General features: G+C 38.1%; 1 protein-coding gene and 1 pseudogene across 1 annotated transcript in view; one reads left to right on the forward strand and one right to left on the reverse strand.

Moving 5' to 3' along the window:
* HLTF (helicase like transcription factor) overlaps positions 1 to 22,988 on the forward strand; it is a 106,534-nt gene that overhangs the window by 56,464 nt on the left and 27,082 nt on the right. The window contains exons 15-20 of the mRNA XM_028135831.2: positions 12,840 to 12,983; positions 14,049 to 14,187; positions 17,059 to 17,194; positions 18,752 to 18,931; positions 22,108 to 22,232; positions 22,590 to 22,768. Of these exons, the coding sequence (XP_027991632.1) occupies positions 12,840 to 12,983; positions 14,049 to 14,187; positions 17,059 to 17,194; positions 18,752 to 18,931; positions 22,108 to 22,232; positions 22,590 to 22,768 (903 nt within the window). The remainder of the gene's footprint in view (positions 1 to 12,839; positions 12,984 to 14,048; positions 14,188 to 17,058; positions 17,195 to 18,751; positions 18,932 to 22,107; positions 22,233 to 22,589; positions 22,769 to 22,988) is intronic.
* On the reverse strand, positions 6,679 to 10,561 carry LOC114228877 (rho GTPase-activating protein 18-like; annotated as a pseudogene).

A 22,988-nucleotide genomic window follows, 5' to 3' on the forward strand; every position in this document is an offset into this window, starting at 1 on the left:
TAAATACCACAGCAATGAAAATAGGGGTGCATATATTCTTTTGAATTAGTCTCTTGGGTTGCTTCAGATATATTCCCAGAAGTGGAATTGCTAGGTCATAAGGCATTTCTGTTTAAAAATTTTATTTTTTATTTTAGAAAGAGAAAGGGAGAGGAATAGAGAAATAGAAACATTAATAATGAGAGAGAATCATAAACTGGCATGCTTCCTACTGGGGATCAAGCCCAAAACCCAGGCAAGTGCCCCAACTGGGTATTGAATTGTCACCTCCTGCTTCATAGGTTGATGCTCAACCCTGAGCTACACTGGCCAGGCACTTTAAAATTTTTGAGGTAACACCATACTGCTTTCCACAGTGGCTGTACCAGTCTACATTCTCACCAACAGTATACCGGAGTTCCCTTTTTTCCATATCCTGGCCAACTTTTGTTTGTTGATTTATTGATGATAGCCATTCTGACAGGTGTGAGGTGATATCTCATTGTGGTTTTAATTTGCATCTCTCTGATGATTAGTGATGTTGAGCATCTTTTCATATGTCCATTGGCCATTTGTATGTCCTCTTTGGAGAAGTGTCTATTTAGGTCCTTTGCCCATTTTTTAATTGGGTTGTTTGGTGTGTGTGTTTTTATGTTGAGTTTTGTAAGTTCTTTATAAATTTTGAATATTATTAATCCCTTACCAGATGTATTGACAAATATGTCCTCCCATTCAGTGGGTTGTCTTTTCATTTTGTTAATTGTTTCCTTTGCTGTGCAAAATCTTTTTAGTTTGATGCAATCCAATTTGTTTATTTTTTCTTTTGTTTCCCTTGCCTGAGGAGATATATCATTAAAAAATACTGCCTTGCCCTAACTGGTTTTGCTCAGTGGATAGAGCATCGGCCTGCGGACTCAAGGATCCCAGGTTCGATTCTGATCAAGGGCATGTACCTTGGTTGCTGGCACATGCCCAGTGGGGAGTGTGTAGGAGGCAGCTGACCGATGTTTCTAACTCTCTATCCCTCTCCCTTCCTCTCTGTAAAAAAATCAATAAAATGTATTTTTTTAAAAATACTGCCTTGAGAAATATTTGAGATATTACTGCCTATGTTTTCTTCTACGATTTTTATAGTTTCAAGTCTAACATTTAAGCCTTTAATCCATTTTGAGTTTATTCTTATGTGCGGTGTAAGAAGGTGGTCTAGTTTCACTTTTTTTGCATATACCTGTCCAACTTACCAACACCATTTATTAAATAGCCCATTGTATGTTTTGCTTCCTTTGTGAAATATTAATTCACTAAAAGCATGGGTTTATTTCTGGGCCCTCTATTCTGTTTTTATGCCAGTACAGTTGTTTTGATACTATGGCCTTATAGTATGCTTTGGTATTAGGTAATGTGATTTCTCCAATTTTGTTCTTATATCTCAAGATTGCTGTTGCTATTCAGGGTCTTTTGTGGTTCCATATAAATTTTTGGAATATTTATTATAGTTTTGGGAAATATGCCATTGGAATCTTCAGTCCAAAGGCAGACGCTCTATCCATTGAGCTAAACCGGTTAGGGCGCCATTGGAATCTTGATAGGAATTGTGTTAAATCTTTTGTTTGCTTTGGGTAGTATGGGCATTTTAATGATGTTAATTCTTCTTATCCATGAGCACATCATAGATAATTTAATTCTTTTAAATCTAGTAGTTTTCTGATGGATTTTTTATGGTTCTCTATGCAGAGAATGACAGTTTTATTTCTTCCGTTCTAATTTGAATGCCTCTTATTTCTTCTTTTAGTCTAATAGCTGTGGCTAGCACTTCCAGTTTTTTGCCCATTGAATATGATGTTGGCTGTAGGTTTGTCATATATGGTCTTTATGACATTGAGGTATGTTCCCTGGATTCCCACTTTGCTAACAGTGTTTATCTTAAGTGGGTGCTGGATTTTATCAAATGCTTCTTCTGCATCTAATGATATTATGTGATTTTTATCCTTCATTTTGTTTATGTGGTGTATCACACTTTGCTTTGTGTATATTGTAGCAGCCTTGTATCCCCAGAATAAATCCCACTTGATCATGGTGTATAATGTTTTTAATGTATTGCTGGATTCTGTTTGCTAAAGTTTTGTTGAGGATTTTAGCATCTGTGTTCACCGGAGATTTTGGCCTATAATTTTTATTCTTTGCTGTGTATTTATCTGCTTTTAGAATTAGGATAATGCCTGCCTCGGGAAATGAACTTGGGAGTCTTCCCTCTTCTTGAGTTTTTTGGAATAGTTTGGGAAGGATACGTGTTTATGTTCTTTGAATGTTTGGTAAAAGTCACCTGTAAAGCCATTCAGTTCAGGACTTCTGTTTTGGGGGAGGTTTTTTAAATTATTATTACTGCTTCAGTTTCACTAGTTGTAATCTGTCTGTTCAGATTCTCTGATTATTCCTGACTAAGCTATGAAAGATTGTATGTTTCTAGGAATTTATCTGTTTCATCCAGATGATCCAATTTGTTGGCATACAGTTATTCAAAATATTTTCTTATATTCTTTTCTGTTTCTTTGGTGTTAGTTGTTACTCTCTTTCATTCCTGATTTTATTTATTTTGGGTCCTCTCTTTTTTTTTCATTTTCCTTTTTTGAAAAATATATCTTTATTGTTGAAAGTGTTACAGATGTCCACTTTCCCCTTTGCCCTAATTACCCCCCCCCCCCCCCCCGCCGGACTTCACCACCCTATTGTCTGTGTCCATGGGTTATTTATATATGCATACAAGTTCTTTGGTTAATTTCTTCCCTACCCACCCACCCTGCCTTTCCTATGAGTTTCGTTAGATACTTCTGTGTCTCTGGATCTATTTTGCTCATTAGTTTATTTTGTTCATAAGATTACACATATGAATGAGATCATGTGATACTTGTCTTTCCCTGACTGGATTATTTCGCTTAGTGTAATACTCTCCATGCTGCCTCAAAAGGTAAGAGATCCTGCTTTTTAACAACTGCATAGTGGTATAAATGTACCACAGCTTTTTTATCCACTCATCTACTAATGGGCACTTGGACTGTTTTCAGATCTTAGCTATTGTAAATTGCAATGCTATGAACATAGGGTGCATACATCCTTATTGATTGGTGTTTGAGATTTCTTAGGATATATTCCTAGAAGTGGGATCATTGGGTCAAATGGCAGTTTCATATTTAATTTTTTGAGGAAACTCCATACTGTTTTCCATAGTGGCTACACTAATTAACATTCCCACCAGCAGTGTACTAGGGTTACCTTTTCTCCACATCCATGCCAGCTATTGTTATTTGTTTATTTGTTAATGGTAGCCTTTCTGACAGGTGTGAGGTGATATTGTCATTTTAATTTGCATGTCTCTGATGATTAGTGACTGAGCATTTTCTCATATGTTTCTTGGTCAACTGTATATCCACTTTGGAGAAGTGTCTATTTAGGTCCTTTGCCCATCTTTAAAATTGGATTTTTGTCTTCCTTTTGTTAAATTGTATGAATCCCTTATATATTTTGGACATTAACTCCTTATCAGATATGTCATTGGCAAATATGTTCTCCCATACAGTGGGCTCCTTTTTCATTTTGTTGATGGTTTCTTTTGCTGTACAGAAGCTTTTTATTATGATGTAGTTCCATTTGTTTATTTTCTCCTTATTTTCCCTTGCCCTAGTAGATGTATCTGCAAACATTGTTGCTAGAGATGGCTGAGATTTTTCTGCCTAGGTTTTCTTCTGAGATTTTTATGGTTTCATGACTTACATTTAAGACTCTTATCCATTTTAAATTTATTCTTGTGTATGGTGTAGGTGGGTGGTCTAGTTTCACTTTTTTGCATGTATCTGTTCAATTATCCCAATACCATTTACTTAAACATTTTTTTAAATATATTTTTACTGATTTCAGAGATGAAGGGAGAGAGAGCGATAGAAACATCAATAATGAGATGGAATCATTGGTCAGCTGTCTCCTGCATGCCCCCACTCCCTCCCACTGGGGATTGAGTCCACAAGCCAGGCATGTGCCCTGATTGGGAATTGGAATTGAACTCTGACCTCCTGGTTTATAAGTTAACTCTCAACCACTGGGCTACACTAGCCAGGCCTAACACCATTTATTGAAGAGACTGTCTTTATTCCATTGTATGTTCGTATCTCCTTTGTCAAATATTTATCGAGTGTTATGCCTTGGGTTGATATCTGGGTTCTCTGTTCTGTCCATTGATCTATATGCCTGTTCTTATGTCAGCACCAGGCTGTTTTGATAACAATGGCTTTGTAGTATAACTTGATATCCGTTATGATTTCTCCAACTTTGTTCTTCATTTTGAAGATTGCTGTAGCTATTCAGGGTCTTTTTTGGTTCCATATGAAGTTTTGGAGTTTTTTTTTTTTTTTTCCAGGCTATAAATGTTATTTTTAAGGGGTGAAATGCTCTATTTTTTATTGTTTAAAGTTTTTACATATGTCTCCTTTTTCCCAGATTGTCCCCCCAGCCACTCCCACCCTGGAGGGCAATCCCCCACAGCCCCAGTGTCTGTGTCCAGTGGGTATGCTAATATGCATGCATACAAGTCCTTTAGTTGATCTCTAAACCTCCTCACCTCCCTGCCATTTGTCTCTGGATCTATTTTTGTTCATCAGAGAGTATTTATTTTAGATCTGTGATCTCTTTTTTTCTTGATGAGTCTCATTAAATGTTTGTCAATCTTGTTTATCTTTTCTAAAAACCAACTCTTGTTTTCGTTGATCTTTTGTATTGCTTTTTAAAACTATTTCATTTATTTCTGCTCTGATCTTTATTATTTCCTTCCTTCTACTCACTCTGGGCTTTGTCTGTTGTTCTTTTTCAAGTTCCTTTAAGTGTGAACTTAGATTGTTCATTTGAGCTTTTTCTTATTTCCTGAGATAAGCCTGTAATGCTATGAAGTTCCTTCTTAGAGCTACTTTCCCTTTGTTCCACAGGTTTTGGAACAAAGGGAAAGTAGTTGTGTCCTCATTTTCATTTGTTTTAAGGTATCCTTTGATTTCTTTCTTGATCTCATTGTTAACCCATTCATTGTTTAATAACATGTTATTTAGCCTCCATGTCTTTGTGTGTTTTCGTTTTCTTCTTGTGATTGATTTCAAGTTTCATAGCATTATGGTCAGAGAAGATGGTTGATATCATTTTGGTCTTCTTAAATTTATTGAGATTGTGTCCATCAAGATTTGCTTTAGTATTAGATGCTCCTATGTTGGGTCCATAAATGTTTACAAGGGTTATGTCCTCTTGTTGGATTGCTTTCTTTATCCTTATATATAGTGTCCTTCTTTGTATCTTGTATGGCCTTTGTTTTAAAGTCTGTTTTGTCAGATGTAAGGATTGCTATCCCAGCTTTTTTTTTTCCTTTCCTTTTGCATGAAATACATTTTTCCATCCCTTTACTTTTACTCTGTGTGTATATTTTGTTCTGACATGTGTCTTACCTATTTATCTACCTTATGTCTTTTGATTAGAGCATTTAATCCATTTACATTTAAAGTGATTATTGATAGGTACATATTTATTGCCATTTTATTTTTTAACTATGTTCCTCTGTTGTTGTTGTTGTTGTTCTTCCTTCTTTGTTCTTTTTTCTTCTTCCATCAAGTCCTTAACATTTCTTGTAATACTAGTTTGTTGGTAATAAACTCCTTTAGCTTTTTCTTGTCTTTGAAGCTCTTTACTTCTCTGAAATTTGAATGATAGCCTTGCTGGGTAAAGTAGCATTGGTTATAGGTACTTGGTTTTCATCTTATTTTTTTAATGATAGGATAATTTTATTTTTGTAACAGTGAGAGCTATCAATGAATAAAGGAGGTCCTCCCCCCCCCGCCCCCCCGCCCCATTACTGGATCCTTAAGTAGGCCAAAGCAGAAATAACAAAAGCTGATAGTTGTATTTCCACATTATGCCACAAGATGGAAGCATGCAACTGACTAACCTTAATGGTGATGGTGGTGGGAGTATTTTCACCATAAATAGAATAATAGAAACCCTTGCATTTCATATTAAGGTTTCAAGTTAGAGTTTTGGTAACTCACTTCAAAAATGTGTTATTTTAAACCCAGCTTTTAATGTATTGTTATAGCAGTCTAAATATTTATTTTCTGAGATATTTTAATTTTCTCCATTCTAACTAACTTTCTCCAAATATCTCTTATGATCCAATTAAGAACCTTTCAATACTTACTGAAGTCCAGGAAGTATCCCAGGCACAACACAAACATTGACCTATCTATCTTTGTGGCTTAATCATTTCCCCCCATTTCACAGATGGGAAACATTGAAGAAAAAAAGACCCATGGTCCACACAAGGGACTCTTTATTCACTAGACATTATTCATTCCCTGGGCAGCTGGAGTCTCCAGGAAGTCCTTGGAAGTCCCAGGAAGTCCCTTTGTATATGTGTGAGCAGGTGTGTCCTGAGACATGCTGGTCTTATCTTCCTTTGTTACCTACCAATTAACAGCTTGCATGCTGAATCCCCAACACCTGAGCAACTGCCGAGCATTACTAATTGCAGGAGTACACTTATTGCTATTAATGCCTTTATCTTACATGTAGTACCAGGACATAGTGAATGTGTATTAAGTCATACAACAAAAACATGCAGAACTCTTTGCTATGTGATATTAAAAACAATACTGATATCTGTATAAATACATATCTTCAAGGTTTTCTTACATCATTTGTACTACTCCTATCTTGCTTTTCATATTCTTCTTGGTCATAAGCCATGTTCTTCATCAATTTCTTCATTGTTTTTAATATTTCTTAAGATTTTTGGTGTTTTGCTTCCTCACTGGTTGAGAAGAAACTTGGGAATTGTCCACAGAAGTTTTTGATAAGTGCATGGTATTAGCTGTACCAGCTACCATTACAAATTCTTGAACTTTAAACCCAGTGCTTGACACATGAAAAGGTTGGGGGCCATGACCATGGCTACATTTATGACAGTCTGTCTGTTACTCTTTGGAGAAATTCAAGCAGGGCCTTCAGTGTGTCTTGATTTGCATCTGGCTGAAGGATAACGAGAAGGTTCAAAGCCTGTTGTGGTTGCTTCTTGATTGGAAGAATCTGGACAGCCTGGAAGGCTTTGAGGTATTGTACACTGAGCAGTGGCTGGGACAGCTCACAGATGAACAGCTTCGGCAGGCTGGCTGCATCGGGCTGCTTGACAGTTTCCCAGTTAAAAGTCCCTTCATGAAACGTTGCTTCTAGGGCTTGGCAGAGATTTTTGATTCTAATGACAGCTCCAGCTATTCTTAAGAGGCCGTCAGTTTCCAAACCTCTGTCTTCAATTAGAAAAATCAGTTTTTGAAATATCAAGGATGTTCGAGTTCCTCGTACTTTCCTTTGATCTTGTTCTAACAATACTGTCAGTGGAACACAAAAAAAGGTCAGAATCTTTTGTTTCAATCTTCATAGCTTTTTGTTGTTTCATTTCAACACCCAGTACATCATAGAGGGTGGTCAGTTCAATCAAGGCTAAGTAGCAAACTTTCTTCATGTCCTGGGCAGCGAGGTCACCAATCCTGGTGGTCCCTGTCTTGTCCTTTGGCAATCTGAAAGTAGGTCATGGGGCGTTGCTGCCTTTGCTTTTCGGGCTCCTGTCCTGGAGCTGTCTTTCTGATTGACAGCTTGCTCTGCAAGTGATACCTCCGGCTGATAACTGTTTCAGAGGCAGGTGCCTCCGCAGGCACCAGTGGCATCAGCTTCTTTCACCAACAGCTAGGCTAGATGCCTGGCATCTTTTCCTTGGTATTTGTTTTCATTTATTCTAACTGACCATGACTCACTGCCACCTGGAGCTTTTTCTTTTGACTCTGCCTGCTAAGCAAATATGTCTCTGACGTCAGGAATGTGGTACTGTTTGTTCTTTTTCCTTAAAGCAGTGATGGGCAACCTTTTGAGCTTGGTGTGTCAAACTTCCCAAAAAACTGAGCATAACTCGGGTAGTGTGTCACTTTGAGGAAAAAAAAATTATTTCGCAAATGTTTCATCCTCAGGAGCAGCAAATGTTTCATCCTCGGCATGCGGCCTCCTCAGCAGCCGCGTGTCATCAGAAATGGCTACGCGTGTCAGTGCTGACATGCGTGTCATAGGTTCGCCATCACTGCCTTAAAGTCTGGGAGATAGTCTCTACCCATTTCTGAACAGCTGCTGCCTGGTTTGGGTTAACGTTGATAAAAACACCATGCTTTCTTGGGGATCTCCAACAGACTCTCCAAAGACATTAGACAAACCAGCCTCCTTCAGCCACTCTTCTAATTCACTCACATCAGGCTCTTTGACAACCACCATCTCTTGACCTTGTCTGTTCTCACTAGATTTCTTGATATTGTCTACTTCATTCCAATAGTCCTTCTTAGATAGTTCATCCATAGGAACTCGATCAATCAAATGGAGGCTTCTCCTTAGCTTTGGTGATTTCTTGGTTCATACTGGCCATATCTGCGAATTTTGAAACAGTGTGGATGGACCTGGACAGCATTATGCTCGAGGTGGCTTCCTCCCCTCCCTGATCATGGCTCTCTCCTATGGCCTGGTCTTTGCTGCTATGGTTGTAGGCAGTTAACACTACTTCCTGGGAACTGGAGAGCCAGTTCTTGTTGAGAAAAGGGGCATAATCTGTGATCCTGACTCTCTGATCACTTTTAATATTTCATGCCAATCCCTTCTAGCCTGAAATGTTCTGTTGAGAAATCAGTTGACAGTCTTATGAGAGCTTTCTTGTAGGTAACTAACTGCCTTTCTCTTGCAGCTTCTAAGATTATCATTTTGTTATCTGTCTTTAACTTTTGCCATTTTAAAAAATATATTTTTTATTGATTTCAGAGAGGAAGAGAGAGATAGAAACATGAATGATGAGGGAGAATCATTGATTGGCTGCCTCTTGTGATCAAGCCCACAACCCAGGCATGTGCCCTAAACGGGAATCAAACCCTGATCTCCTGGTTCATAGGTCAACACTCAACCACTGAGCCATGCTGGCTGGGCTAACTTTTACCATTTTAATTATGATGTGTCTTGTAAGTGGGCCTCTTTGGGTTCATCTTATTTGGGGAGATTTGTATGTCTTTTTCATTCACCACGTTAGGAAAGTCTTCAGTCATTATTTCTTCACATCAGTTCTGGATGCCTTGCTCTCTATCTGGGACCCCTATGATGTGGTGTTGTTACATTTCATGTTGTCCTAAAGGTCCCTTAAACTATACTCATTTTTCAAAATTCTTTTTTTTTTTTTTTTTTTTGCTACTCTAATTGGGTGTGTGTTTTTTTTCTATTTTCTCTTCTAAATCACTGATTCTATCCTCTGCTTCATTGAGCCTACTGTTTATTACTTCATGTTTTCTTTATTTCAGATAAGCCATCCTTTATTTCTGACTTATCCTTTTTTATGGTTTCTGTGTCCTTTTTCATGCTGTTGAGCATCCTTATAATAATTAGTCTGATCCCTATATCTGATAAATTACCTCAATTATATTTACCTTTTCTGGAGAATTCTCTTGTTCCTTCATTTGAGGACTGTTTTTTTGTCTTCCCATTTTGCCTGCCTGTTTATGTTTGCTTCTATGTTTTAGGTAGATCTGCCATGACTCCCAGTATTGGTATGGCAGCCTTATGTAGTAGGTGTCCTGGGGGACCCAATGGCACAGTCTCCCTGATCACCGGCGCTGAGTGCTCTAAGAATGTGCATGTTACGTGAGCCTCCTCATTGTAATTGAGTCTTGATTGCTCTTGGTCTGATCGGGTGTGGGATCAATCCTCAGGCCTGTGACAATGAGACTCAACTCTAAACACAGTGTGCAGGTTGCTGCGCAGGTGCTGATCACATGAAGCCAAATTCAACTCGGCAGGGTCTTGTGCCTGCTGAGATCTCCTTATGATATGCTGCTTGTGAAGCTTATTGGAGTCTGCTCTGTTGTTGTCTGGAACTAGCCACTGGATGTATTGGTTCTGGGCCTCTTTGGAGGGACTCTGGTACCAGCCAATGTCACAGACTGTCTGTGCCTGGCCCTGGGCAATCTGTTGGGAGTTATCTGCATTCCACCGCTTGTGGCTCACTCTGCTGAACCTGGGTGCATGTAGAAAGGACCAAGCTGCACACCAAGGTCTGCTTTTACTAGCCCTGGTCCCAGGAGCATCTCAGGCAGACTCAAAGCACCCAGAGATCTGCCTCTGCCTGCAGGCTGGCAATTGGGCTCAGTCACTTAAGAAACTCATGCTGTATTCTTCAGCTGGGTTTAAGCTCCACAGGGTGGGATGAGAGGGATTCTAATGAGTGGGGCTATTGCTTCCCCCCAGGCTGATGCTGCATGAAGAGGAATGCTTTGCTTGAGAAAGATGGCTTCTGTAGTATGGGAGAATTACTCAACACAGGGATCCTGGTGGCTGACCTCTCAGCTCTCTTCCCAGAGCGAGCAACCCTGGTCTCTCCTCATGCAGCTCTAGTCCACTCTGCCCTCCCTCCGTAGGAGCCCAGGGTGAGTGGCTGCAAATGAAATTTTGTGTGTTGGCCCTTTCAGAGGGTGCCTACATCTCTAGTCATCTCGATGACAGAGAGAAACTCACTGCTTTTCACAACCAGATGTTATATGGACACCTTTTCCATTTCTGGTGCTCTGAGCTGGGGAGCCCGCTTGGGGTTTAGATCCCAGAGTTCTCAGAGTACCCTTTGCAGCTTAGGTATCCCTTTGGAACTTCAGCTGCTGCTGTGGGAGCCTGGCCAGCCCTCTCAACTCCATGCTTCCTACCAGTCTTGATGTGCCTCTTCTGTAAGTCCTTGGTTATAAGGCTTGTCTCCACCCAGTCTTCAGTTGGTTATTCAGTATGATCCTCCTATATAATAAAGCTGTAATATGCAAATTGACCATCACTCCAACACACAAGATGTCCACCCCCATGTGGACACAAGATGGCCACCACAAGATGGCCGGCAGGGGAGGGTAGTTAGGGGTGACCGGGCCTGCAAGGGAGGGTAGTTGGGGGCGAATAGGCCGGCAGGGGAGGGCAATTGGGGGCAACCAGGCCTGCAGGGGAGGGCAGTTAGGGGCAACCAGGCCTGGAGGGGAGGGCAGTTGGGGGTGACCAGGCCAGCAGGGAAGAGTGTTAGGGGCAACTAGGCCTGGAGGGGAGGGCAGTTGGGGGTGACCAGGCCTGGAGGGGAGGGCAGTTAGGGGTGATCAGGCCGGCAGGGGAGGGCAGTTAGGGGTGACCGGACCTGCAGGGGAGGGCAGTTGGGGGTGACCGGGCCAGCAGGGAGGGCAGTTAGGGGTGACCAGTCCAGCAGGGGAGGGCAGTTAGGGGCAATGGGGCTGGCAGGGGAGCAGTTAGGCATCTATCAGGCTGGTAGGGGAGTGGTTAGGGGGTGATCAGGCTGGCAGGCAGAAGCGGTTAGGGGCAATCAGGCAGGCAGGCAGGCGCACAGTTGGGAGCCAGCAGTTCTGGATTGTGAGAGGTATCCCAGATTGCAGAGGGTGTAGGCTGGGCTGAGGGACACCCCTCCCCCCATGCACAAATTTCATGCACTGGGCCTCTAGTTTTTCTATAATTTAGTTGTAATTCTAGTTTGATCCTGGGAGGATGTGAGTACAGCTTTCACCTAATCTGCCGCCATCTTAGATCCTCAAGTCTCCTCTTTAAATATTGGTGTTGTGTAGGCTACAGGTTCTGTTTTCTCATGGACATGTTCTCCTTAGAAAATCTTAATCTTAGTTTAATTTTGATATTTTTAAGTCTACCAAGTAACTTCTATAGCTTCATGTACTGTCTGATGAAAACTTTAAAGTCCGTAACTACTTGCATTATAGGCCAATAATTAAATTTTCCTAGTATACTTCTCTAGTCAGATATTCTGTAGTAACCCAAAATTTTAAATGTCATTTGAAATAATACTCATCATCTCTTTCTCATCTTTATTCCTCTTTTCCCCTTCTTTATTTTAAACTTACCTATGTCTTTATTACACAGTATTCCTAGGCAGTCACTTTAAGTAATGTCAGCTTCTTTGTATTCTCTTTCATGAAGATATTTCATATTGAATTAGTCTTCAAGTTCAGGAGTTCCTTCTGAGTTTCTTTCACATGTGTTCTTTCCATTCTGTTCTATGCTGTTTGGGTTTAGGGCTTCATCATCTCTCACCTAAATGGTTTCCTAGCTGTTTCTCTTTGGTGTCTTCTGTCTTTATTCTAATCATTTGTGTGTGTTTTTGCTCTGACTCACCCACATATATTGTTTTCATGTTAAGAAACCAAAACTCAAGTTTTAAAAACTGATCATGTCCTCAAAGAGAGCAGGAACCAGTTCTTATTTTTCTTTTTAGCTGTACTACCCTTCTTCTTCATACCTGGCACATAGTAGGCCTATGTTAAATGAAAGTGGATCCTGTGTTTCAATCTTTATCTACTATCTTGAAAATACTGGTTGTTGTTCTTTTACTGTTTAATTTTGATATTTTTAAGTCTACCAAGTAACTGGAAGCATTAAAGATCCTGTGTGTTAAAATATTAAATTAAAAAAGAACTAATTACTGTTTTAAAGAAGCTTTGTATTTTTTTTTTCTGTCAAAAATGAAGTGGCTGCTCATTGGTAGGTCCAAGCAAAATTTATATAGTGTATTATTATAATATAAATGCCAGTTTTCCTGACAATAAAATAATAATTAGTATTATTATTGTTGCTATTTTAGTTTAGATTGCAGGAAACTTGATGTTATGTAATTTTAGTAGTGTGATTTGTTTGACTACACCAAGACAGTACTTCATATGTATTTATTAAACCTGATACTAATCTTCTTATTATTTAAAATACTTCTAATTTTCCTTTAGGACCAGTTTGGACAACATATAAAATCAGATGTGCACTTGAATTTTTATGTTTATTATGGTCCCGATCGTATTAGAGACCCGGCTTTGCTTTCAAAACAGGATATTGTTTTGACTACTTACAATATTTTAACTCATGACTATGGAGTAAGTATACTGATACTCAGAGATTTTCAAAAGTTTAATTTAAGAAGTATGCTTCAGGTTGCTGAAGTGTTCTAAAATTTAAGCTTCATACTCTTCCTTTTTTTCTTTCTAAATACTTAAGAATACACAGAAAATAAACAGGAATTTGTGTTTTAATATGCAAAAGAAATGGTTGGCCTTTAGATATTAAGGTAGAAATACTTCCATTTAGGACACTTAAAGTTAAATTTTTAAATTTGAATTTAAACTAATTCTACATAACAATTTGTAAATGAATTTTCTTCTAACTATTCTAGAATATTATTTTCTATCACAATGATTTGATTGTCTCAGTTTAAAAATAAGCTTTTTCATAGCTGAAATTTGTGTTTCCCAATTTATGTAGAAGTCTAATTGTTGTTTGCCTATAATTCCAGTTTTTAAGTTAAAATGTTTTTGAAAATACCTTATTTTTTTAAAATTTTCAGTCTTTTAAAAATTATTAAATATATTTTTTATTGATTTCAGAGAGGAAGAGAGAGGGAGAGAGAGATGGAAACATCAATGATGAGAGAGAATCATTGAATGGATGCCTCCTGAACAGCTCCTGCATTGAGCATCTGCCCCCTGGTGGTCAGTGCACATCATAGTGACCAGTTGTTCCTCTGTTCAGTTGATTTGCATATTACCCTTTTATTAGATAGGATTTTAATCTGAGGCAGAGTACTTCAGTGTACTGGACCAAGATCACAGCAGATCAAGCCTGGTTTGATTACCTGGCTTTGAATGCTAGCTCTTCTGGTTTGATTACCTGGCTTTGAATGCTAGCTCTTCTACTTCCAAGCTGTGGTACTTTGAACAATATACTTCACATCTTGGTGCTTCAGTTTTCTCATCTGTAAAAAAAGAGTAATAATACTTCATAAGCTTGTGAACATTCATTAATTTAATGTATGCAATGCTTAAAGCCATACCTATCACACAGTAAGTTGATATTGAGAATACTAACTTATATTACTTATCAAATTATATAAACTACTATTTTACTTTCCTATGTTTTTAATTCATATGAAACATTTATTTCAGATGAAAGGTGATAGTCCATTACATAGCATAAGGTGGCTAAGAGTGATCCTGGACGAAGGACATGCCATACGAAATCCAAATGCTCAGCAGACTAAAGCTGTACTTTATTTAGAAGCAGACAGAAAATGGGTATTGACAGGTAATGATAGCATTACACTTTTTAAAAAATTAATTCCCAAATATGTATCATTAAGTGAGTTAGTGAAGTAACTTTGTAAACTTCAAGTGGATATAAAGACTATTCCAATATTAATCCTAGCAATCATTTAATAAAATATTTGACTTGTTCAGTTTATGAGACAACTAGACTTATTCTTGAACTGTGGACATTCATTAGACACTTTAATCCTTCAATTAGAATCTTGATTTCTCTACTTGCCATTTTGGAGTCTGCGTTACTAGAGGATGGGGAAGAAAATATGAACTCATATTAGATTTTGCTTTCTTGCTAGTGCTATTGATTTAAAAATCAAGTAAGCAATGGATTGGAAGAATTAACATCATTAAATGTCCAAACTACCCAAAACAATCTGTAGATTCAATGCAATCCCTTTTAAAATACCAATGGTATATTTCACAATCTAGAACAAATACTCCAAAATTTTATATGAAACCTAAAAAGACCCCGAATAGCCACAGCAATCTTGAGAAAGAAGAAGAAAGTTGAAGGGATCACAATACTGGAAATTAGGTTACACTACAAAGCCATTGTAATCAAAACAGCCTGGTACTAGCACAAGAACAGGCATATAAATCAGTGAGCCAGAACAGAGAACCAGAAATCTACCCTAATCATTATGCTCAATTAATATTTGATAAAGGAGGCAAGAACATACAATGGAGTAAAGACAGTCTCTTCAATAAATGGTGTTGGGATAATTGGGCAGATAAATGCAAAAAAATGAAACTAGACCACCAACTTAAACCAGACACAATAATAAGCTCAAAATGGATAAAAGTCTTAAATGTAAGTCATAAAACCATAAAAATCTTAGAAGAAAACCTAGGCAGCAAAACATCAGACACCTCACATAGCAGAAATTTCACTGGTATATCTCCTAGGGCAAGAGAAACAAAGGAAAAAAAAAAACAAGTGGGACTCCATTAAACTAAAAAGTTTCTGCACAGCAAAAGAAAAATCATCAAAATGAAAAGGGAACCAACCCACTTTATGGGAGAACGTATTTTCCAATGATACATTGATAAGGGATTGTTATCCAAAATAGATAAAGTACTTATACAATTCAACAAAAAGAAGACAAACAATCCAATTTAAAAAAATGGGCAGAGGACCTGAACAGACACTTTTCCAAAAAAGACATATAGTTGGCCAGGAGACATGAAAAATGTTCAAAGTCACTAATCAACAGAGATGCAAATTAAAATGACAATGAGGTATCACCTCACACCTGCCAGAATGGCTACCATCAATAAATCAACAAGTGACAAGCTCTGGTGAGGATGTGGAGAAAAAGGAACCCTAGTGCACTGCTGGTGGGGATGCTTACTGGTACAGCCACTATGGAAAACAGTGGAGTTTCCTCAAAAAAAGTAAAAATGAAACTGCCATTTGACACAGTAATCCCACTTCTAGGAATATATACTAAGAATCCTGAAATGCCAAACAGAAAGAATGTACGCACCCCTATGTTCATAGCAGTGCTATTTACAATAGCTGAGATCTGCAAACAGCCTAAGTGCCCGTCAGCAGATGACTGGATAAAAAAGCTGTGGTACATTTACACAGTGGAATGCTATGCAGCTGTAAGAAAGAAGGCTCTGTTTCCTTTTGAGACAACATGGAGGGACCTGACCATTATCATGTTAAGCAAAATAAGCCAGTCAGAGAAAGATAAATATTACATGATCTCACTTGTGGAATCTAATGAACAAAATAAACTGTTAACTAAAATAGAACCAGAGGCATGGAAACATGGGACAGACTGACAAATCTCAGAGGGAAGGGGTTGTGAGAAGAGATTAACCAAAGAATTTATATGCATACTAGAGGCCCAGTGCATGAAATTGGTGCACAGGAGGGGGAGGGTCCCCTCAGCCCAGCCTGCACCCTCTCCAATCTGCGACCCCTTGGGGGATATCCAACTGCCGGTTTAAACCGGCAGTCGGACATCCCTCTCACAATCCTGGACCGCTGGCTCCTAACCGCTCACCTGCCTGCCGGCCTGATTGCCCCCAACTGCCCCCCCCCGCCCCCCACCAGCCTGGTCGCCCCTAAGAGCCCCCCTCTGCCAGCCTGGTCACCCCTAACTGCCTGCCCCGCCGACCTGGTTGCCCCTTACTGCCCCCCTCTGCTGGCCTGGTTGCCCCTAACCCCCCCTCTGCCAGCCTGGTTGCCCCTAACTGCCCCCCCCCCCGCCAGCCTACCCCTGCCAGCCTGGTCGCCCCATGCAGCCTGCTGTTCAGTCATTTGGTCGCCCCTCACTGCACCCCCTGCCGGCCTGATCACCCCACGCAGCCCTCTGTTCAGTAGTTTGGTTGTCCCTCACTAACCCCCCTGCTGGCCTGGTCGCCCCCGCAGCCTGTTCAGTAGTCCATTCAGTTGTTTAGGTTGTGACGGTCACTTAGGCTTTTATGTATATAGATACGCATAACCCATGGACATAGACAATAGGGTGGTGAAGCCCTGGTGCAGCATGGGAACTGGGTGGAGGGGAGTAATGGAGGGGGAAAAAGGTGTGACATCTGTAATACTCTCAATAATAGAGATTTTTTAAAAAGTCAAGTAAATGTTCTGGGTAAGGAGAAAGTTGAGTTTAGTGGGTCTGTAGTCTTTATTTTATTTGTTAGTATGGCAAATGAGAGCTAAAAATTAGAGCAAACTGTATTTTGAGATTACGTATATGTTTAAAAAGGAATTATAGTCACAGGTTGATGGTGGGTGTGCCTGGTACAGAGTGTCCATTTTCAGCTATTGTCTCAATTCAGCTAGGTAGATATACTGATTGGATATTTTGGTTATAGAATTGTAACTATTTCATGTTATTTTTAGGCACTCCAATTCAGAATTCTTTAAAGGACTTGTGGTCTCTTCTTTCCTTTTTAAAACTAAAACCATTCCTTGATAGAGAGTGGTGGCATAGAACAATTCAGCGACCTGTCACAATGGGAGATGAAGGAGGACTTAGGTGAGTAATTTCATGATAACTGATTAGTTACAAATAACTGTTAGCAGCTTGAACCAATTTCCACTTTCATTACTATTTAACTTGGCTATTGGCTTTAATCTCCAAAAAGTGTTACCGCTTTATGCCTTTGACTCTCAGAACCTAGTGATTCTTGTTTGGGAAGATAAAGATTTAAGTAGTGACAGGAAAAACTATAGGCTCTGAAGCTCCAAAATGCACTCAAATTTCATAACTTATCTTGTATAGCTTTATACAGTGGTAATTTAATGATGGAATGATGTACAGTGGCATCAACAAGAGTTTTATAAGAGAAAGTTGTTTCTGGTGGAGATAGGTAAAAGTTGAGAACATAAATAAAATTCAGCTTGGCAATAGCCATTTTTACAAGGTACTAGGCTAATGTATTTTAACTTTTTTGCCTAGAATATTGGTTTTCAAACAGAGGGTTTGGGATTCTCTAGCCGGTTATGAAATTACTTAAAAAAGAGGGCAGCCAGCATTTTAAAAGAAAAGAGAGTAGAAGATTAAGAAAAAAGCAGAGTGCATCACACATGGTATTTTGTGTAATGTTTGTTTCTGTTGTATGTGTTTGTTTATACGTTTGCTGAGTGGACTAAAATTTGTTTCTTACTCTGGGTTTTAGTGAAAAAGATTCAAAACCCACTAACCTAGCTTGTAATACCATCTCTTTGATTCCTTCAAATCAGCTATTTAAATTATAATTTAAGAAATGGTATTTGTATTTCGGTGTTAGGAAAAACCTTTTTAAAAATAAATTGGCATGCCTCCTTTTATTCTGATACTGAAAAGGGGGAGTGTCAAATTATAGAACCTATAAGGCATTTGTCCCTCTTCTGGGTTGTTATATTGTGTTATTTTTTTCATTACTTTATAAAATTTATTTATGTACCTTGATTTTCATGTTACTAAAATACTTTTTGAAGGTTATATTTTTATGATATTTAGTATAATTCCTTTTACTTAATAGGTGCTTATTAAGAATGTGAGTATTGAATATGGTGATATAGCTGAAGAATTGAGAAGTAAAAGGGTTAGAAACTAGAACAGCCGAAACCGGTTTGGCTCAGTGGATAGAGTGTCGGCCTACGGACTGAAAGGTCCCAGGTTCGATTCCGGTAAAGGGCATGTACCTTGGTTGCGGGCACATCCCCAGTAGGAGGTGTGCAGGAGGCAGCTGATCGATGTTTCTCTCTCATCGATGTTTCTAACTCTCTATCCCTCTCCCTTCCTCTCTGCAAAAAATCAATAAAATAAATTAAAAAAAAAAAGAGAGAGAAACTAGAACAAAAATGGAAGAAGAGCAGAAATTTTAAACTGTGTGAATTAGGGCAAATTTCAATGTATTTGTTGCTGTAATTTTCTGTTTGTAGAATACGTCTGTGATGATCAGATTGGATAAAAGTACAAGTAAGAGACTAAAAAAAATCCTTTGCTAAGATTATAAAACGGTAATAGCTTAAAATATTCTTTTTTGTTCTTGATGCATGAGCTTATATAGAAATAACAAATTATGTAATTATTTGTTTTATTTTCTAGGCGTTTACAGTCCCTAATTAAAAATATTACACTTAGAAGAACAAAGACAAGCAAAATTAAAGGAAAACCTGTTTTGGAGTTACCAGAACGTAAAGTATTTATTCAGCATATTACACTTTCAGATGAAGAGAGAAAGATTTATCAGTCTGTGAAAAATGAAGGCAGAGATACTATTGGAAGGTACGGAGAAAACCATTTTAGAAAATATTTTTTGGGTTTTTTTGCTTCCCATTTAACTGAATAGCATTCTTAAGATATGTCAGCAATAAAGTCTGAAGTATACTGAAAGATAATCTGCTTTCTTTAACTATATTTTAACTACTTTTTACGAATTAATAGTTGAAGTGAGTGAATATTATAATTCAACAGGTTATTTCTTTTTATTTTTTACTTATTGATTTTAGAGACAGAGAAATATTGATGTGTTGTTCCAATTTTTTATTGATTTTTTTTTTTTTTTTTTTACAGAGAGGAAGGGAGAGGGATAGAGAGTTAGAAACGTGGATGAGAGAGAAACATCGATCAGCTGCCTCCTGCACGCCCCCTACTGGGGATGTGCCCACAACCAAGGTACATGCCCTTGACCTGAATCGAACCTGGGACCCTTGAGTCCGCAGGCCGACGCTCTATCCACTGAGCCAAACCGGGTAGGGATGTTGTTCCAATTTTTTATGCATTCATTGGTTGATTTTTGTGAATCAGGAGGACGCTCTAACCAAATGAGCTACCTGGCCAAGGCTTTTTTTGTTTAAATTAATTTTTTAATTGATTGAAGAATTTCTTAAGTTAGGAAAAAATTCAAAGTTTACATGAAAAGGCAAGTTCTGATTGCTTCCTTCTACTTCTGACTGTTTCATGGGAGTAGATAAAAACATTGAGAGATGTATGTATATAAGGAAAGTAAACCTATTAAGGACCAAAACTTGGGAGATTGTCCACATTCAAGAAATAAATAAATTAAGTAATTAATTAAAAAAATAAGAGAGATTTCAGCAAGTGGAGAAGTGTGAAGAAAGTAAACTGTTACAGAGTTTTAGGAAAGAGGAGAATCAAGAGAGAATGGTCAGTAGTGTCACAGTACAGACATTTGGAAAAGGCTATTTAATATGCTGATTCAGAAATTACTGGTGTAAACTCTCAGAGTAGTTTCACTAGAATAATGAATTAAGTAGTTATATTGTAGGACTAAGGAGACTGCAAAGAAGTAGCAGCTGTAGGGGTAGACAATTTTTTACAAAGTGTGTAAAAGTGAGACTGGTAGATAGGATCAGTATTTTTTTTATGGATCAATTATTTTGATAGTTTTATTTGGTAACTGTTTTGAGAGGAATTGAACATAGAAAATATTACAGGTACAAAAGAGAATAAAGCAAATTGATGGAGAAAAACGAAGCCTGGGGTGGTAAATACAAAAAAGAATATTAAGAGCCCTAACCGGTTTGGCTCAGTGGATAGAGTGTCAGCCTGCAGACTGAAGGGTCCCAGGTTCGATTCTGGTCAAGGGCATATACCTTGGTTGCGGGCACATCCCCAGTAGGGGGTGTGCAGGAAGCAGCTGATTGATGTTTCTCTCATCGATGTTTCTGACTCTCTATTCTTTGCCCTTCCTCTCTGTAAAAAAATCAATAAAACGTATTTTAACAAAAAAAGAATATTAAGAGAGTAATCATTGAGCTGTGAAACCAAGGTATTTATGAGATAAGGAAGGCCATCATAAAAAAGTAAGGTTTTTAGAGTGGTAGAAAGGCTTCATGTGGTATTTTCCAGTAACACGTGGAAATCTGAGAATAGGAGTTGGCCAAGTAGATTAAAGAGGTTGGGGATTGGAAGAATGTGAGACATTCTAGTCCAAGCAAGAGCATAGTTGATGTAAGTGCCCATAGGAACCAGAATGAGTAGGAGACAAGTGAAGGCAAAACAGGGCTCAGAAAACAGGGGAATCTTCAAAACATAAAGAATTTAGGTGAGTTACAAGGTGGGTTTAATAGGAATTAGAGATATTAAGAAAGATTGTTCCAAGCAGGAGGTTTCAAAGCAGATTTCAAAGTAAAGAGGCACAGCAGTTAGGTGAAGTGTATTGTGTCACACAGCTAGTGAATGACAAGAGTGGTATTTAAGCTCAGGCATTTTGGGTCTAGAGTTTATAAGTTTAATCTTTATAATATACTGCCTTACATTCTTGAGTACTTATAAGTATTTGTTCCCATAATATTACTGTTACTTGTAACAGCAGATATTTTATGTCACTTACCATAGTCAGTATTCTAAATACTCTGCGTTTATTAACTTTTTATGACAACAGTCCTCTAAGGTGTGTATTATTACTATTATGCCACTATTACAATGAAGGAAGCTCAGGACAGGTTAAGAAGCCTGCTCAAGGTTTTGCCCTGGCCAGGTGACTCAAATGATTGGAGCATCTAAAAAAAAAAAAAAAAATCAATAAATAAACTAAGATAAAAATAAAAAGGAACCAAAACCTGCCCAAAGTTCAGTTAAATTGGCAGAGTAAGGTTTTGAATTCAAGACAAGTCTAGCTTTGAGTCTGTGCTCTAATCATTAGGCTAAATTTCTTTTCCTTTTTTTAATTTTAAAAGTATATTTTTATTGATTTCAGAGAGGAAGGGAGAGGGAGAGTTAGAAACATCAATGATGAGAATCATTGATAGCTGCCTCCTGCACACCCCACACTGGAACTCTCTTGCTCTTTGCAGTTTGTGACATAGTAGATGAATGTTTTGATTTTTTTTCTGGATTATCTATTTGCAAGAGATTCATATGAAGGGGACAGGGTCAAAGCTGTGCCCAGACTAGAAGGAAATGTCTATGTAGTTATGATTCAGGGTTACATGTGAGTTCTTCTAGGTTTTATTTGTGCTTATATAACAGATCAGAAGCTTTAAGGTTTCTAATAGTGTGGAATGCTGTGTCCATAGTCTTTTCTGTGTGTTTCCTTATTCAGCTTACCTTCACTCCTTGGTGTAAAATTTGTCCAGGGAAATTCAAGCAACTAGTTATGCACCTGGTTTTTGTTTTTTCACATTAGAGAAGTTTATTTCACCCCAGGGCATGTGGTCTATTTTGAAGAATTGTGCTTGGAAGGTCTGTTGAGAGCTGCAGTCATGTCTTTTGGCATCTTCCTATCCGACTTACACTGCAGTTGGCAGCTATTTCTCATATATATATATATATATTTTTTTTTGTTATAAACCTTTCCTGGTTTCATTAAAAATAGAGTTTGCTTTTCTGTTTTTTATTCTTGTTTTGATGTAATTTCTGGAGAATAGAACAATGCAATTTTTATTCCACTGTTTTAGAATAGGAAACATTGTCATATTTAACATTTTTACCTGTAGGTATTTTAATGAAGGGACTGTCCTTGCTCACTATGCAGATGTCCTGGGTCTTCTGCTCAGATTGCGGCAGATCTGTTGTCATGCTCACCTTCTTACCAATGCAGTGTCTTCTAGTGTTCCCTCAGGTAAGTAAGTAGGGCTTGTTTACACCATTTTATTTGTTAGAGATACTTAATGAAATGGGATATTAATGAGTTCTTCCAAGATTTCCACATCGATATTCTTGGATCTACCTTTTATTCTGTGGTAGTATGTGCAGATTGTGTTAAAACGATGCTTCTGTGCAAGGTGTATTATGTGAGTTGGCTACTATTTTAGATTCTGAATTTTGCTTAAAATTTCACATTTAAACCATGCTTTTTGCCTTTAATAAAAAAAGACTAAAACTATCAAAGCAAAACTGTCTCCTATATAAGGAAGATTAACTTGTCTAGTCATACTACAGATTTGCTCTGAAATTAATTTTTCAGCCTTTTCTCTAGGAAATGATACACCTGAAGAACTACAAAAGAAGTTAATAAGAAAGATGAAGTTAATTCTGAGCTCAGGTTCCGATGAAGAATGTGCAATTTGCTTGGATTCATTAACAGTTCCTGTCATAACGCACTGTGCACACGTCTTCTGTAAACCCTGTATTTGCCAAGTCATCCAGAATGAGCAGGTTTGTTTTATGCTTCATACAGAGTCAGTGTTTGATGGAGTGACACATTAGTTTTGAGTGTAATGGAAGCTCAAGTCCAATAGACTATAAGAGTTTTGCACTTGAATTTACTAATGTACTTTTCATGATTAATTATATCATTGTTTTAATAGGTGATATATTTCTTATAATTGAAACCTTTCAACCTAAAAAGACATTAGGTGTTTGGTGGCATAACTGT

The sequence above is a fragment of the Eptesicus fuscus genome, chromosome 3, assembly GCF_027574615.1.
Source record: "Eptesicus fuscus isolate TK198812 chromosome 3, DD_ASM_mEF_20220401, whole genome shotgun sequence".
Taxonomy (NCBI): Eukaryota; Metazoa; Chordata; class Mammalia; order Chiroptera; family Vespertilionidae; genus Eptesicus; species Eptesicus fuscus.